Raw genomic sequence first — 19,649 nt, 5'->3', positions numbered from 1 at the left:
TTTTTGTTGCTATTTTAAGACTGTTCAGTTAGATTTATATTCATCCCAATGTTGATATTGATATTAGGACTAAAAACCAGTAATATTCAATCCAAACGCTCAATGCGTTATCTTCTAAGCTACTGAATCCAGATACTGGGTCTTTTGTGCTATAGGTATGTGATGTGTGGGCGAGAATGACAATGATTGGTTGTCTTGATGAGTCAGACATTAGATGGGATGACAGGTGTTATATGTGTTATATGTATTCCCCTATCCTTATTATGTATTGACACTTATTGATGGACCGTTATTGATGGACTGTTATTGATTGACTGTTCCTTGTGTCGGATTTTGGTGTGGAAATATATTGACGTTATAGTCAGGCTAATCTCGTGTTCTTGATCTGAGTTCTGTTGAAGTCCTGTAGAATAGACACTGGGTGGGAATCTAGTATAGATATTCGTCTAAGGCAAATTAACGTCCCACATACGTGTAAAAAGTGAAAGGACTGTTATAACCAGAAACCCCTAGAGTTATAACCAGCATCCTCTACGTTTATAACAGTATGATATATTTATTATTTTTAGAAAGAAGTTGAACTATTCTGTTGTCAATAGTCTTGACTGAATTCTGATAAGTTTATGAGTCCTCAAACAGGATTTGAAGTTGTCAACTTGAAACATTGACGATTTTACTAATTATTCTTGAGTTTGAAGTTTAGGCTGTTCATGTTCTCAGTTTTTAAATGTTTGATTCGTATTGGACATTTTCAAATATAACCAGTTAATGAGAAAAATAATCTAGGTTGAATGACATGTCACTCTTTTCAAAAAAATATAATTCAATGCCAATTTTAAGCAATGGAGATATCATTCTTTACAAGTATTGATATTTGCTAACTCTGGAAATGAAGGTAATATACAATCAATTAGCACTTGTATAGTATTTTAACTGATTAATCAATGTCATTATGTATATATGTGCCTGGAATAGGTTTATTCCAATAACATTTTATCCATATTGAACAGTAAATATAGTTAATAATTTTGCAGAAACATAATTACCCAGCCACTGTAATCAATATTTTCACTAAATGGACACATACAATTCATTATGTTTTAGCTATTACCCTCTTGCATATCAAGCAACAATCTAAATGAAAAGATTATGGGATAAATTCAGCCTACATAAAATTTCTAAAAAGATTAACTCTACGTGCCAAAAAGGCATCTATCAAAATCGTGGGAGAACATTTTATTTTAAACACAAACACGCCTACTAAATACTAGTTTATATCACAGTTTGGCTTATTTATTTTCTAAGTTATATGGTTCTGTGTAGATTTTATGTAGTTTAATTATAATTTTTACCATAGACTGAAGTCACCAGCAGAACAACTGAAAAGTAGGATGAATCGAGATAGTTATTTCTTTATAAAGTACAGCTATGTGTTCTCTCGGGATCGAACCCAGGAACTCATAAGTCTCTAGGTGTTTAATACTCCTCAGTACCATTAAATTGAAATTTGATAGTTCACATTTTCAGTTTATGATGTAGAGTGCTCATCCTATGTCACAGGTGAGTGTATTTCCTACTTCCAACTTTGTTAATCACATACGTTACTTGGATATTTTAACTGTTAATAAAGTTTTGTCAATCCAGAAGATAATTTGGTTGTTTATCAAACAAATAAGAACACTTATTTTTTATGTGACTGAACGACATGTTGTTTTACACAATAAATATACAATCAATATTACAAAGCGGTAACGTGAATCAATTCTATATTATCTATGATTTTCAACCATGTCATAATCAAAATGTTTTTTGTTTTTAAAGTACAAACTATATGAATTTATGTTGTACACATATGGAATAGTCGGTGTTTAAACAAAATACATAATTCGATATAACCGTAATTATATATAGTTAAGATCATGAGTCAATTGAAGCTAGACCACCATGGAAAACCTGGAAGCACTGGTGGTCTGGCTTCAATTGACTCATGATCTCACATATATATAATTACTAAAAATCTCCACAAAACCCCCTTCTGATAATAACTGTAATTAATAAAGGGGATGAATGAAGATTGTTGCGATTTCAACATTCAATTAAGAGTTATACTTTAGTTTTGAGAACTAGCTGGCTGCATGAGGTCTAAGTAAATGAAGTGAATATTATTCAAAGATTGTGACTCAATGATTGAAGTTAAAGTCCTTTAATCACCATCCTATTCCCCCTTTTTTTTAAAAAGAACTCGTACATTTACATTTATGAAGGTAATGACATTTTACTTTTCGTATTATTGTTTGATCAACTTTACCTAAATCTTTCTTTAAATGTTTTCATATAAGATTATAGTAGATTATAAAAACTTTCGTCTAAATGTGAGCGAATAGTTTCGCATTATTCGGGTGCCAAGTTGATGTAAGACATACTTCCATGAAAAAGCTTGGACCACATTGCCAGGCGAAACGTTGGATTTACTTCAAATTCATTCGCTGTGATTTTACAAATATATTCTTCCTATATAATGTCTTATAGCAGATTACTTTTAAATTAAATCATGTCTTGCAAATGGATTAGTTTTAGATATTACAAAAAGATGCTTCTTTCGTTTACATATACCCAACGAAGTAACCATTCTGCAATATTTTCATATACTTACTAGGGAATCTGATATTCAGTAAAATTTCAAGTTTCATCTTGTTTGTCAAAACTTGAATAAAGTTGTTTTTCAATTTTAATTTCAGAAAAGATCCAAATAAAAGTAGAAAATGTATCGAAACAAAAAACTGCATTTAATAGTCCTTCAGCTAACTTGCTTAATGTTCAAAACAACCCTGAAGATCGTTCACGTTTAAATGATTCATTAGAAAATTTATCAGAATCAATTAGATCACGCCAGTTACCATTAAGATTAGCCCCATGTTTAAATAAAAAAAATCATTTTGATTACATGGTTGCTGATACAAAGTTGGATTCATCTCTATATGACTCCAAATTATCACATATAGATGATAGCAGAATAAATAATCGCGATGCGTTAGATAATGATCAAAAAGTGAAAAGTCGTTGGGATCCATGGTTGAAGACAAGTATAAGTCAGCGAATTAACTCAAGAGCTTATGAATGTTTAGACTCTCGACTCAAGGGTGTACAAGAAGAATTCGATAATGTGACTGACCAAGAAGAAGAAATGGACTACATAGATGATAATCAAAATAATAATGAAATAAGGAATTCCATAAATAAAAACCGTCAATCAGAAACTGATTCTCTAGAATCAAATGATAATGATTCAAATCATAGAAGACAAGAATCAGGATCATCATCTTCATCATTATCATTCAAGAAATTACGTCCTGAATATTTATTTCATTTTAGGAAATCGAAACATAAAAATGCTGAGTCTGCAAACGATCTTCAAAGTTAGTTTCCCTATTTTTTTAAATTATTTTTTCCCTGGTTCATTGTATTTGGTATTTTTCAGTATTGAGATCATATTCACTTCGTAGTATTTTTTATCTCGATTAAATTCCTATGAAATGATTCAGTTACAGACTCAAGTTTATGACTCTGTGAACTAATAGGACTAATTTTAATTTCTGGTGTAAATTTCAAATGTTTTACACGTTTGATTTTAATTTATGGTTCAGTAAATGTTTATCATTCATATTTATTGGTTGCTTGAACCTTACCATTGAAGTTTAGGACTTCAACCGATCAGTCTCTTATTGGCGCATGTGCAACCTATGCTGATTGGCTTGATATTGCAAGCATTTTGGGCAGAGATGGATGGTAGCTAGCAGTGGAATTCAGGACGCTCATTTCGTCCTATTCGGGAAATAACGGCAATGTCAAAACATTACGCATAGAATGCACGTATACCAAAAGGAGAGACTGATCATTCGCAATCTTAAACACCAATTGGAAGATCCAAACAACCAATATATATATATATATATATATATATATATATATATATAACTAAAATCCATCTCATTGCGCTAGCCGATGACTGTCTGAACTTCTTAATTAAGTGGATGGCGTTTGAAGAGAACAGTACTGGATTGGAGTTTCGAAGTAGTCATCAACTCTGAGATGCAGGTAATTTCAGTTCGCTAAGCCCATAAAGAACGAGACGAGTGTCCTTATTCTACCGCTAACTATTCACATGGTTTTATCAGAAGTCCAGTACTGAACACTCCCTATGGAAGAATTATCAGTTGTTACAACACTGTTATTTTTATTTGAGACATTTTGTTATCGCGTAAATAACCTAAAACCATATAATTCTGGATAAATAATCTAAATACAAACACAACAATCCTAACTCTCATAATTAGAACACATAATATGCTCAGTCGATGAAACGATGGCTCCATTTTCAAAGTGATACGGTCAACATTAAGTTTGATAGTCTGCTCTTATTTTCATAGGTTCATGGATGACTTTCAAAACTTATGACTAACGGTAATACTTCTTTAAATAGATGATAAAAACTACAAATTCTAAAGCATTATGTATAAAACATTGAACAGTTGAAGGTAACCGTTTTCCGTCTGCATGTTTTTATTTTTTTTTTAGATGTTAACACAACGAAACAGAAATCCGAAAAATATTGCAATGAACGAGAATCTATGCCTCCACCATCTAGTACTACTGTCTTAAAAAATTCCAAGAAACATAAAACAATTGGCGCCCGTATTGTCAATTTTTTCTCAGCTCATTCTAAACATCGTAAAATGGACGGCAATCAGTCAAGTAATAATTCTTCAATTCATTCATCTGATTCACCAAACAACATTAACCTAGATTGCGATGATTCATCAGAATTAAGTTTAGGTCAACAATCATCTAGTGAGATTTCAACTAGCAAAAGAATCAATCAAAAAACACAAGCATGCACTCGTGGTATTCCAACCGATAAACTTGGTCCTCCTTGTAAAACTCGGAAATTAGTATCTGTTGGCACTTCTCCATCACACTGGACTGGTAAGTATATCTATAATAACAAGGCTAATGATAATACCAATAATAATGGTATACTTCTAAATTTATCTTTTCATTTCCTTGCATCACGATTCTATGGATTCGGATTTTATTTCAGAAGGGATTTATTTTCAATAAATGAAGGAAGTAGCTATCCAGTGGTTCCAAGTTCTTATAATTTCAAGATAAATGAAAATAGTTTCATTATTAATAGTATGTGCATTATGTTCCATGTAGGTTGTTAAAAATACTAGTAGTCTCTATTAGATGGCTTAAACTCTCCGTTCTTGCATACATCTTCGCCGACATTTTGTCGACTATATATTGCACCCGTAAAAGCTATAATCCTGTATTCATTAGTAATGGGCTTCCAGATAGATCCGTGACGTTGGAATAATAAGTCGTAACTAATCTTGTTTGATCATATCGAATATGTGGTAGCTGACTGCAACTGGTATTGCGTAATGGTCTCACATTCTCACCATTCGATTGGAGATAAAATATATTGAAAATCTAATCCCACGGTCAAATGATAAGTGTTCACTACAATATCTGAAGTAACTAATTTATATTACTGGCTACTTCATGGTTACAGCGCTTTGTAGTGATCGAACAAATGTCAATTTAGGAGAAAAACCGTCTACAATTTTTGTTAGGTGGACTTGACAGAGTAGCAGCAAATACATCGTTCAGTATCCTGCTCATATTTATTTCCAGAAACATGGAATTTCAGCATGCAATTCACTCGAATCACAATAATACAATCACAGCCAATATTTTAAAGAGTGATTAAGATAAACAATATTTGTAGATCTATGACAAATATGTTTTGAGTTAAGATATCTTTCAACGCTTTTTGAAATATTGAAATCGTCCGCCTATCAATGTTAGATCATTATTGGAAGCTTGAAAACACTGAACTACATAGGGCTCTTCCGCAGTGCTCATCCACGATATCGCACACGAGACTCGAAACCAGAACCTTCGGTCTCAAGAGAACTTCTAACCACTAACCCGACATCTGATGGTGTTAATATCCAACTTCAAACAATCTACGACATTAAGATTAGTTATCAGAAGCTACATCGGTTAGACACTGTAAGATGATATAACTCACTAGTCAATAAATTAATCAGCTGTTCTCTGAACAACGTGAAAAAGTCAACTAGTAATAAAAATTAGTACTTTTTGAACAAAGGGAGTAAGTATTCGTTCTTCGTAGTAGTTTGTAAAGCGTTCAAAAGACTGTAGATAATGATACTGTACAATGCTTAAACATTTAATTCAAGATGTTCTAAAAAGTGAACAAGCAAGTCTTGATCTCCAATTTACTCGTTAAAAAATAATGCTATTCCTCTTCAGAATAGTTAACCACAAATTCTACTTCTCCCACCTGATGCTTGTTGGTTTTCTTGTATGTTTACGAGACTATTTGAATCCGTTATCTGCAAATCATGGTAGCCAAGTTTGTTTTTGTCTGATAAAATCTAGATCACTGTATATAACAAGCTAACATGAGAAGGAATCAAAATTCTTGGAGCTTAACATTGTAATTTTAATATTTTACAAACAAACATCGCAATTTTAACAAATTTCAATCTCAAATACTCCTGTTGGTCATATATATTTACAAATAAAAAGATAAGTTTTTATTACAACAACCTCCCCTCAATGTATTTTGGCTTTTGATTTTTGTTCATCTGTTTGTGTCAATGTACATATTGATCTAATTCAATAGGTACGAAAGACAGGTTATCTGTTGTTACATGGCATTCTACAGTACGTCTAAGAGTGGTGCTATTTAAATTCATCAGTCAATAAAAGGTTTCATTTTCACAGTAACTATGAGGAAGGAGTTACGATTACTCTAACAATGTTTAGTTCAAAACTGTTAATTACTGGGCATAAATTAATGTTACGTTTAGATCGATTAATACTTTTTTGTAAAGTTTGAATGCTCAATGAGAAGAGGTAATTACTTTGAAAAATGTAATGTATTTGCATTTTATGTCTCGAACAATGCAGTTACATATATAGTTGTCATGGCACTTATAAAAACTAGCGAATATCAATAAATGAAGTACAAATATACATGAAGCTATAAGTTTTCAGATAAAGAAGAGAAAAATTAGTATACTATAGGATGAATAAGATGTCGTCACACCACCCCAGGTCGTAAAAATGTTTTAATGATTATCAGGAAAAATTCAAGTTTATGAGCAAATTATTTCTGTATGTATGAAGGGGGTGTGAATTTGTGAATAGTCACAGCTTATTAAGTTTAAGAATTCGTCTTTAACAATTCTTATACAACGTTTTAAAAACCTTGTTCTTGCCAATCCTATGGGCCACTTTGATTAGATGTTTTACTATTAATAAACATAGTTTTCTACTTCCTACTTTTATCATGGAATTGGATACCAAGTGATTCTGAGGCCATTTAGTTGACCTTCATTAGTTTTTATAAATGCCTTGATAAGTTTATGTATGATCAATTTTTTTTTGAAAAGCATAATATAAATACATCACATTTCAAATTAACTGCATCTTCTCACCGCTCTACTAAGATGTTAGACCAGATCAAAAATTGAGATAAAGTTGTAATATGCCCATCAGTATAAATGACTCGACATAGAGAGCATAATTTTCCTCTTTTTGATGGTTGGAAACGATCCCAAGGAAACTCAAAATCAAATAATCCATCTTTAATGAAATTAAATCCATTGACTTAAAACACTAACAAACTGAGAAATGAATTTGTCATACATGAAAGTGTAAACTATAGATGTATACCAGTGATAAGAATTATCGTAAATTGTTGGTTGATGAATATTTTAAATGAAACCAGTATTCTCTATACTAAACAATATCTAATCCGAGTGAACCACCGAATCGAAATAATCGTGACAAAACTGAAAATAATCGTATTACTCTGCTTAACTACTACTACAATCTAGTCTAGTGATATTAGCGACATTTTTATGTTTGAATGTGAACATATATCAGCATCATTATATGTAGTAAGGTACCATGTGAGACTATTTACTCAGTGTCGGATTATTGTGGGTAAGTAAACACTTTACTTCACTGACCCTCTTCTGAAAATATACAGTTGTTTCCCAGATATGAAGCAGTCCGTATCGTATCCTCTAAATACTCTGGTTTTAACTTGATTTGCGTGTTATCTAATTCACCTCCTGTCTCTTTATTCACTTTGAAGTTCCCTCTTACTAAAATGTTCACATATTTACTGTATAAAGAATTCATGTAAACAGTGCTTGGACTTTCAGTGCTTCCTTCAATTAATCTCTACCTCTGTATCGTCCTAAACCTGGATCAATACATTTCTGTGAGTGTCATATAAAGTAATTTACACCATTTACCTCAAATTAATCCACCTTATTCTGTTATGACGATTAAATCCTTAGTACTGGTCTTTGACTTTCTGATTCGCGCTTTTTCTCTCGTTCTCAAGTTGCCATGCAGGAAATCCGATTGAGAGTTCAATAAGCAAACTTATCAGAAACATTATATTTAAAAATTCAAGAGCCTTTTACTAATTTTGAAATTAGAAAAGTTACAAGCAACTGTTTCGTTTGGGACTAGAGCTCGTGAGAAAGTGGAGATTTGTAGCTCAGGTGGATGATCTTAGTGGAGTTTTGTCCTCTGAGCTGAATGGTTTGGTCATGGAGCTTCCACCTGAAGTTTGTGCTGATGATTTTGTTCAGGATAACGATGAAAGCTCCACGACCAAACCATCCAGCTCAGAGAAGAAAACTCCATCAAAAAGTAGTACTCGTCAATATTATGTAGTAACTGTTGGGTTAACATTTAAAACACGTAGCTTTCTTAAGACTTTTCTTATGACTATCATACTGTAATTCAACTGTCATCTTTTATTTTAAAAGTATTCTCTGATTTCACAATGTCTTGGAGAAACTCTTTCACTTAAGATAATAGTTTATATATACTGATGAATGTTTTCTGAAGCTATTAACAGCTGTACAACTCAAACATTCTTCCATCAAATAACAGTAATGATGAACATTTTTCAAATACAATTTAATGATCGATTTAATTTTAAAAAAAATTTTTTTTAGTTTTTGATGAAGCGGAAATTTAACATTCAGTTATTGATACTAACAAATTGATTTATTAGTTTCTAACGATTTTTCATAAAATTCTTTTTGCTTGCCTGGATCAATTTTAATAAATATTTCTGAAGAACCGTTTAAATTACTTAGACAATCAGAAAGTATTGCATCTATGTAAGGATAGTCAACCCGTCCTGTAGAAAGATGTGCCAACAAGGATGAATATTTCCGACGATTGGTAACTTGTCACAAACTCTTCATAATATCAATCTATTTCATTCCTTCCTACACAACTTTGATTCTAAATCAAAACATGATGAAACTGTAATTGTATTTGATAAACAAACAAACAAAAAAAGTTATGTAAATTATTCATTTCTTATTTGGATTCTTAACTACTTAAAGAAAGAACAATCATAACAAATAAATGAGGGTAGATGTTAAATAATGAATTGGTAATAAAATGCAACAGTACAAAATAAAATGCAACCTAAATTGTTATGTATCTCTATTACTGTCTGATTCCTTTTTAATATTGAATGCTTATAGGCTATTCGGACATGTTTGTACTACTTTTCTAGGTAAATTTTGTATTTTTACTTTGAATTTGATTGTGCTCTATCAGTAGACATATTAGACTATTAGTGTGTGTGTGTATGTGAGTGTTTGTCGACAGGCCTATACACACCATAAAGATTTACTCCATAAAACAGTAGATATGTGTACTGTATACGAGCACAAGTAGATCCAACCAACACAAACTACTTGAAATAACCAAACACACACAAAGCACAAATAGGTCATACTACTTTAACCGAATAAAAATAAATAAATAAATGTCTATAATATTTTCTTTTTTATCAGTATACATAATATTGTAGCCTATAATTTCAACTTGTGCCATGGATATTCAATACAATAACAGAGGGGGATAATAATAATAATAATAATAGTATCTAAATCATCTCATTATCAATGGAAAAAAAATGTCATAACCGAAAATTATTGTTACCTATATATCAAGATAAAGAAGTACAAAGAAGTTTATTTAATCATGGATTACTGTTTATTTGAAAAAGAGGTAAAATTAGGCAGCAATTTATATACCTTTTTCTATTGATCTAAACCTATCTGATTGGAAAACAAGTATGCATGCATACACATAGGTATATGTATCAATGCATATATATACAGTACATGTACGCGCGTAAGTTAAGTATACCTATTTGTAGAGTGTGCACATAAAGAAAAAACAAATCTGGACGTTGACATTCATCTGTTTAAGGAATGCACATCTATCGACCTATCCATTTTCAGATATATACATACATAGTACATGTATATATATACATATACATATAGATGTACACTCCCGTAAACTATGAAACCAAATAATCATTCAAATCAATAGAGTTTTCTTATGCCTTTTGATGCCCAAAATTATCACTGTGAATAGGCACAAATTTCTTTTATAATCAAAAGATTATTATTAGAATAAGTAAAAACTGGAATATAAAAATAGTTTCACAACAATTAACTTTATATTATACCAGAAACACAAAACACAAATAACGATTCCTAGTCAAAAAATAAAAAAAAACAAAACAGGTTTACTTAAGCCAACGGGAAGCTTTTTTAATTCATTACACATTGAACAGGATATTCGATTTATTTTATTGAAATCTAATAAAAGATTATTTTATGCACATAAATATTACCCATTTATTTATATTAATATAAGCGAATGAACATATGTATTCACAATGAGTCAATTAATACTCCATTTGGAAAGATTATAATTTTATCTTTTCTTCCATTGATTTTATTCGTGAGTTACATAATTTTAATTTATGTTTACCTTTTAGTATATGTGTTTAGGGGGGTTATTAAAAATAATTTGATCATAATGTTAGTTTTTGTTATAAAAAGTAATTGTCTAAACGGTTTGTGATACGTTCTATTAGTATTATCCCTATTACTATCACCTTTACTATTATTATTATTATTATTATTATTATTATTATTCGACTAATAAGCCCATATCCAAATGTTCCGATTTTCTAACTTTATCACTGCACTGTTCACTAATCCTATTCTCTATTCATTTGACGTTAAAGGTTATAACAAATTATTAGAAATTAAGGAAATCTACTATTCAAGTTGTTTTTGATTGATGAGCGATTGTTATTATTGACTGCTCATGGCTTCAGAATGTTCGCTAGTTCGTCTTTTAATGTTATTTTTTATTAAATAATATGCTTTATACACTAGGCATCTTTTTCAATATACCTTTGTAACAAGTTTAGGCAAATGTCAATTGATGAAAAAACGTATTACTAGTATTGTATATGGACAGTTATTTAATTATCGAATAATTTTCGTCTCTTGTAACGGTCAAATGGTGTCATCTATAAGTTAAGATTGAAATGGCAGTCATTTGAAACGGATCCAATTATTTAAAATTAACATATTATTTGGTTTATAGCTTAGAGTTTAGGAAAAATTAATTTGTTTAAATGTACGCTTGGGATTTCATAGTGTGAACATACTTATTTTTTCTACGATTTGAATATCACACTAGAAAAGTGGATAAAATAGTGTATATCTAGTCTGTGTTCAAGTTATAATGGATGAATTATGATAGATGACTTATACAATGGCCCCATGTTGCTATTAATTATGGATTCTATATATTTGTTGTTCATTCTTTATCGTACAAAAACACAAAGTAAAAAACTTTCAATCATATATTAACAATCTGTGTGTCGGTTTTAAGTTTTTCTCAACACATTAAGACCTCCAATGTTGATTAGGATACCATTAATCGCTTCATAATATTTTATATAGTTCAGATCACGAGTCAATTGAAGCTGGATGACCATGGAAAACCTGGAAGCACTGGACGGCCGTTTTGTCCTATTGTGAGACTCCTCAGCAGTGTGCATCCACGATCCCACAATATATAAGACTGTTGTAATAAACCACAAAAATTATTATCTATTTCCTTTAAAATAATAGCTTGAGAAACGAAGTCTAACTATGTAAGAACTTTCGATTACTTGTCATTCGGTCTGCTTTTCTTTTTTCACCAGACAAAGAAACTCATTACATATTCCTTTTATAAAGATATCATATGTGATATCTTGTAAAAATAGTACCGTAGCACATAACTGCTCAGATTAGAGTTGTAACCAAGTTGTAAATATTGACTGTTGATGTTGTATTTTTATTCTCGGATTTATTTATTTATTTACTCTGTGTTTACTTAATTATTGAAAACAAAAATAATATTATAAAGTTTCTTTGTTGAATTGAAGACTTCTGACGTAGAAACCGGTATTGTTTACTTTTTCTATATGTAACTTCAAAAACAAAAATAATCTTGGTATATTTCAATATCAAGAAATCTGCTACACAAAACCATTTGAAAACAATTTGAGTAAATGAAGGATAATGACGATTACAAGGATGAAGTTGTAGAATTATTTATTTATTTAAACACATAAACATATAAATATTGGTACAAAAGGGGCACCAGATATATTTGCGCCGCACAAGTCTCATTTGATTTATGTGAGGGCTGTGATACTACTCAGGTGCCCAAACTGAAGCAAGTGGTTTTCTCAGGGGACCACACCCTGAGCCTTTGACATGAAGATCTGATTCACAAGTCAGTGGAGCAACGTAAGGAGATGCCGTCCCATGGTAGCCGGTGACCAACGATTGATTCATACGCCATTTGTTCCCTCAGGATACTGGAGCCCATGTACACCATTGGTTTGGAATCAGGGTTTTCCAACTCCCCTAGGTGGACTCTCCGTGTCCACCAAACCGGTTAAAGCGCCGGACATTCGCTTTTCGTCCTCTCAATTTTGTAAACAACAGTAATGCGATGAGAAGGCAGTGAGCAGGACTTTCTTGGGAGAGGCTATATACGCGTGGCCATGTGAGAGCATTTCGAGAGGAAGAGCTGACTCTCCCCAATCTCAGCCGTGCCAGGGCATTTGGGGGCACGCCATACAAGAACATATAACACAGTTCATCTCAAAGGTATATCATACTGTTCACGAAAAACATTAAAGAAAACCAAGTTTAGATCTTTATTGGCTTCTATTCTTAACTATATATATTAAAGCATCTTAGTACACTGAGTTTCGTGATTTTTAAAAGCTTCCATCAAAATGCTTATGCTGTTTGTATATTACAATAAACCTTCATCTCACTGCTTCATAATTTAAACAAATTTGAAGTTTAGTGACTACAGTTTCATGCAAGTTCATCTATTTTAACTAGCCAATGAAAAGAACACAGAGTAATCATCGTAGATGGATCATTCAATAGAAAATAATAATATATTTTCAGCTAATTGACCTATTTCAGTTGTGTATAGTGTTCTTTAAGTTACATGAATTCATTGTTCTTCGTTTCTTACCCATCTGGTTTTAGTTTCATTTGTTCATAACTTGCAGAGATTGGTCGAATTAAATGGATGATTGCCTATAGCAGGGTTCCATTTTTCTGTGTTGATTTATGTATGTTCACAGTACTAGAATACGTAGTATAGAGTGTTCAGTAAGAATTTTCTTGCCTTCGATTCTTTTTTCATAATATAGAAAACTTGAATAAATCATTGTGTAAACATATGGATGGCTTTATAAGATGATTTGTTTACACATGCTATACACTACAATTTTACTCAAACAGTTCTAGAATTCTTCTCTTGTTTATAACTACTCATTAAATTTTATCATTTATGAGGAAAAACTTTTTCTATCTGAGATTAATTTCATGTAAACAATGATTGAAATCTAGGAAATACATCAGGGTTTTTTTGTCCAATTTCCAGACTGTAAAGTTTTTCATTTGTTTCCAGTCTCTAAGTCTGCTTGTTAACTTTAAACCACTAAGTCAGGATTCAGAGGTTCACATTTTTACTTTGGTGACATTGGATGACTATCATGCATTGCATCCGGTGATATGTACATCGCTCGCAACCTTATTGACTTCAGCTCGTCATATCTTCACATTGCATACCCTAGAATACTTCTCAAAGGTGATCAATATTGAACACATAATCACTAATGTTATTACAGCTGTATATCTGTGACGATTATTCAGTTTAAAAATAGCTTATATCATATTTCATTTAAGATTATCTTAATAAGGATATCTCATTAGATTCATAGTGGGATTTTCAGTTATTGCGCTGCAGATTCGATGAGCATAACATCTTTTTTTTCAATTTAACAACTGAATTGTATTTCTAACTTATACACAATACGTGTCACCCAAGGTCAAACTCAATCACTTGGACAAAACCTAAGTGATTATTTATCGTTTTATTATTAAAATGACGATTGTTTACAAGTAGATCATATGCTGAGAAGAAATTAATTTTTACTAGAGTTGTAATAGGAACCGAATGTCAGGATATAGTATTATCTATGCTTCGCATATCATATTGCTGATACTTAGGCTAAAATACACAAGTCAGATTCGTCTTTCAAAACTTTATCCCTGAGTGACTAAAATAACTCTTGTTTACTGTATATTCGATGGATATATATTTTTTTAAGCTTCAAGAAACTTGTGTCTTTAAGGAAGTCATAATAGAATACTGGAGCTTACTTTCTCCAAGTTATATGTATGTAGTGTAAGAATCTAAATGTTATAAACACCTTGTTACTTTGTTACGAATGTAATCCATCGGTTGACTGTTCAGCGGCATAAAAGTAATGCCCTCCATCGAAAGATTGAAGGTTGCTTGTTTATGTCTTTGGTTGAGTCATTGGTGTGCACTGCAAAGAGAGCATTTTCTGTAATGCAACAGTAGCCCAGTGTCCACTAGTTTTCAGTAATTGTTTTGCTTAAGTTAGTCTGTGATGTAAACAAAATACAAATATACTTTCTGTATCAACTACTTTCGCTTTTGTCTAACTAAACTATGGTAAATATTAAAAAAATCATGTTTATACACACTTACACAAACGTACCTGTATACCAGCTGACTAACGAAGTAAACACATGGCAGTAAAGCAGTTATTCATCACCTGTTTAAAATGTTAATTGTTTTGCTCCATGAACTGATAGAAGTTGAAAATCTGGACTACTGGGTTTCGGTTTAGACCTAAAATTTCCTGCGTTCATTTTCTATGGATCCATTAATAAGTGCTTACTACTTGGTGGTTCCATAATAAATTGGAACATCTACTCTTTGGTAATTACTTGAACCAATTAACTTACATTTCTTCACGTTATTGTATAAGTGTTCAACGAGCTAGATTTACGGTCGATCGAAATATAATTCGTTGATTTCACAAATAAGTACTGAAAGTAATCAATATATATATATATATATATATATATATATATATATATATATATATATCAAGAGTGATTTTTTAATCACTAAGCTGTATGAAAGACATCTGCAACGAAACGCTCCGCTTCTTCATTTCGTTATTTCAAACAAATATAATCTGAATTCTTAATAAATAAAAAATACCATTATCCACTGGCGCCATAAGTGTATACGACACTGATGTCATCATTGGTTAGCATCAATTGAATCAAGTTAATTCAGATGATTGAAGTGATATTGATTACGGTATCGACTTGACTATATATCCAATCTGATTGGTTAGTGGGGGAAAGAGTTTAGTTAGATTGGTTCGTAGTTCATTAACCAGAAAATGCGGAAACTCAATCAAAAGAAAATATATAATTCTGTTTATTAATTAACGACAGTTCGTATATTTCAAGAATAATCATGTATGATAAAACCGGTCCTAACTAGATTGTGAATTAGTTCATTGCATTGATTAAATTGACGAAGAGATCTCTTACTCAGTGTTCACTTTGCTTTTAACTGTTTTTTTTTATATAATTATGATCATTCTTTGGTTAGTCAGTCCCCATTAGGTTGTAATTAAGCTGGATCTCAATCATATAAAATATGTTAAGATTTGAATAATCATAATGTTTGATATTTAGATCCTATTCTAATAAAAGTATTCCTCGTGTCGTATTTATTGTTCAAAACTGGGGACTGATTACTTTTGTAGGTATATTTTATAATTTATACTAAAATTTGTTGCCAAGTAATCTCCCATTCTCTTATCGCTTCCTATGACATACTATATTAAACTAATATGCTTATCCTTTTAAACCATTATACCGTTAACAGATTATATAGTTTGATTTTAGTTTTCGATATGAATGAATTGCATTTAGAAAGTATTTACGGGCAAATCAACAGTTGTTTTATCGTAGTTTATGACTTCTCACTAGTCCACACCCATTAAATCACATATACCTAAACATAGGAAACTAATATACAGTATAAATCTCGAAATGTTAAGTTGATTGAGTCAACAAACATTTTCACCTTTTATCAACGAGAGATACTGCAATGAAACTTCGGATTGAAGATTTCTTATATATATCCCCCCTAGCTTCCATATTCAACAGTTTATAAAAGTTAGGGAAAATCAATATTTCAACTGCATACATTGTTATGAGTGAGCAAAACCGACATTACTATTTTGATGATTTCGCCACACAAATCGAAGTGACTCGGTTCAAGAAGAGAGAGTAAATATTCATGGCAGATAAAGGTTTAGTTGATATTAAACGTACTGATTTTTATGATTCCATTTACACTGATCAAAGATCAGATTTTGAATAAATTAAACTGAATAGTATCTGGTACTAAATAATCAATAACTTGGTGTATGAACACAATTTACATATACCGTAAGCTTAAACTACTGCAAATAACAAATATAATGTACTGAGTTATATACCTGGTTTTTCTGATACTTTATTGTTTATATATCGTCACTTTTATGCAACAAGATCAGTGTTTAATAATGTCCACTGTCAGTTAATGTCGAAGCGTGACAGTAAATAACATTGGTTTAAGGATTCATGGGGAATATTCGCTTCATTTATAAGTTGTTTTCACCAACTGTCAACTTTAAACTGAAAATAGTTGATATGTAAGAAGTAAAACATAGTTGACAACTGGTCAATGATTAAAACCAACCAACTTACAATGAGAGGGACTAGTCAACTTATTTGAAAAACAATGTTTTTTTGTTAGGCGGTTGATAGTGGTCAGCAAAAAAAACCCGTACCCAGGTTTCATGCTAGTTGTCGCTTATCAGGTGGGAGTACTTGTCACTTTGAAAATACCAATACTTCCTGCAAGATTCAAACCCATGTCACCAAGCTTCATAGTCTAAGACTGTACCTCACCACCCTCCACCAACTTATACTTCAACATAGTCTACATGATATTGAGTCGCCTACACCAGCGGTCATATTGTAAATTGATAGGTAGATTTCTATCACCATCAAAGGACTAGACAAGCATAATATTGGTCACTACTTGCTGATCATTCATTTGCAGGTGGTAAGGTACCTGGTGGTTCCAGTAACCTGAGATGACAATCAGTAACATACAACTAGGTCGTTGGGGTTTTGTATAAACTAACTTTGAAACGAAGTAAATTTTTAAATATGTTTCATCAAATGAAAACTTTAAGCTTCACGATAAAGCCATCTGGATCCTTGCCAAAAACGTTAGCAGGAATATTTCACCAAAACAACAGACAATTTGTGAAGTGTATTTCATTAGTAAATAAGGCTATCAATATTTTGATAATTTGACCTGGTTTACGAAAGTTTCAGAGTTTATAACTTACCGAGAAACTTTGTAAGTTGACTTTTATTTTGTATTTTATCTCGGTTGTTCTGTTTAGACGAAAAATTGTTTATTATTAAACCATTATTGTTACGAAAAGGTTGACGGTCTATGAAAAGAGCACTTTATTACAAGAAACTCATTGCACACTTCCTTTCTTGTTGAATTCATATTACTGTATAGAATGGAAAAAAGTGTTTTTAATTAGTATTATTGTTCAAATAGATCTTAAGAAGTTTCAAGTGAAGTTCCCACAGTAAATAGTATTGATTGTTAGTTAAATAATAGGTAAAAAGTTTACTAGGAGAAAGCTCTTTACCTCCACTAAAAATATTAATTTTGGGCGAATAACATTGGTCCAGTGTGTTTTGTTACGTACACACAAAATTCAGTTAGTTCAATCAATAAATTACTGTTCTAAATAAAAGAATACAAAGTGCACAAGTCAAACGGACACACACACACTGAACTTTTCTTGACTAAAATGTCCGATCCTGCATACTTTGGTATAAATCCAGTGTTTTTTTCTCCCAAGTGATATACATATATCGTTAATGTAATCTGACACATTTTTATGCGAAAACTAATTTGTTTTACTTATGTTCCACTGATGGAGTACATAGATTAGTTACGTATACTGGATCTAGTTATTTCTACAATTTTACCGCTTAACAATTATAATAACCATAAAAGTAGAAAAGGTGTGTATAGTACTCGATCATATTTCTATCCTTTTGTAGTGACTCAATAATGACAACTGTATTTTAAATGATTATTCCTAAAAAGTTAGTCTGAAGTTACAGACTATTTATCTTATTCTTAAGCTCATAGATAATGCACTCAGTGTTCAACAACTGCATGATAATGGATTTCAAATTCTCTCTATATCTATTTTCAGTTTGAGTGGTTGTAAAGTCTAACTATCTCTTAAATGAAGTAGAAGTAATGTGAATGTAGCCTGATACACAAATATCTATATTACTACTGAATTCACACTTGCTACTATCTGCTTTTTAAGAATAATTAGTATGCTGAGGATCTCATGATCAATGAACTTACTGACAAATTAATTATCCGTTTAAATCGACATGCTGTATAGCGATGAATTAGTTAAAAGGAAATTTGGAAAACGCAGGTTACGGATAAAGTACTGGTTGTTTTTAGAATTAAGCCTAAATACTTTATTCAATTTTTGGCCAAATGCAAATTACATTCAAGCGAAGCGACTAAAAGCGAAGATTTATGAAAAGTTTAATAGTTTGCAATGTCTACTTGGATAAAGCAATCGGTTCAAAACCCTCTAATATGTTAAAACACTCTTACGAAACTTCACTATTTCGTGTGGTTTTTAGTCTGATCTTGACTCGTAGATGAATAATGTCTCCTGTTAAGTTCATGTTATTTGCGGTGAACACAACTGTGTTTCATGGTCGTTCATGAATAATAGGAGACACATACGTATCAGGAATGGTTGCGGTATTTAACAGTTATCGACTTGGATAATCAAGTCGGTCATGACCTAAAGATGATTTTCAGCAAGGACTGACATAGATTGTGGAACTCTCGAAAATCAGGTTGCACTAAACAGGTATTTTGTTATAGTTTGAGACTCGTCAGGACTCAACCTTTAGGAAAGAGGATAGGGAATGTGTACACAAATTTGTAATCCATTTGCTTCTGTGTTTAATATGTACACATCTGGCAATCTCCCGTCCATTTAACTAGTGAATATTGCATATGAAAGAAGGATTTTAACTAAGGATTGTATTTCAATCTCCAACTTTCACTTAATTTTTTTCCATCCGCCAAGTTAGGATGCACTACAGTAACTTGTTAGCAGAAGACATCTGTGGGTAGCTTTAGAAGAA

The 19,649-nt window shown here is 31.6% G+C and overlaps 1 protein-coding gene across 1 annotated transcript in view; it reads left to right on the top strand.

Moving 5' to 3' along the window:
• Positions 1–2,590: 2,590 nt before the first annotated feature.
• Positions 2,591–19,649, top strand: part of Smp_144290 (hypothetical protein) — a gene marked incomplete at both ends in the record, with an annotated part of 33,186 nt that continues 16,127 nt past the window's right edge. Inside the window, 3 exons of the mRNA XM_018795108.1 lie at positions 2,591–2,621; positions 2,739–3,416; positions 4,576–4,983. Coding sequence (XP_018649454.1) covers positions 2,591–2,621; positions 2,739–3,416; positions 4,576–4,983 — 1,117 coding nt within the window. The remainder of the gene's footprint in view (positions 2,622–2,738; positions 3,417–4,575; positions 4,984–19,649) is intronic.

Source organism: Schistosoma mansoni, chromosome 1 (genome assembly GCF_000237925.1).
Source record: "Schistosoma mansoni strain Puerto Rico chromosome 1, complete genome".
Classification (NCBI taxonomy): Eukaryota; Metazoa; Platyhelminthes; class Trematoda; order Strigeidida; family Schistosomatidae; genus Schistosoma; species Schistosoma mansoni.
Note: the sequence above shows the minus strand (reverse complement) of the source record. Positions and strands in the feature narration are given on the sequence as shown.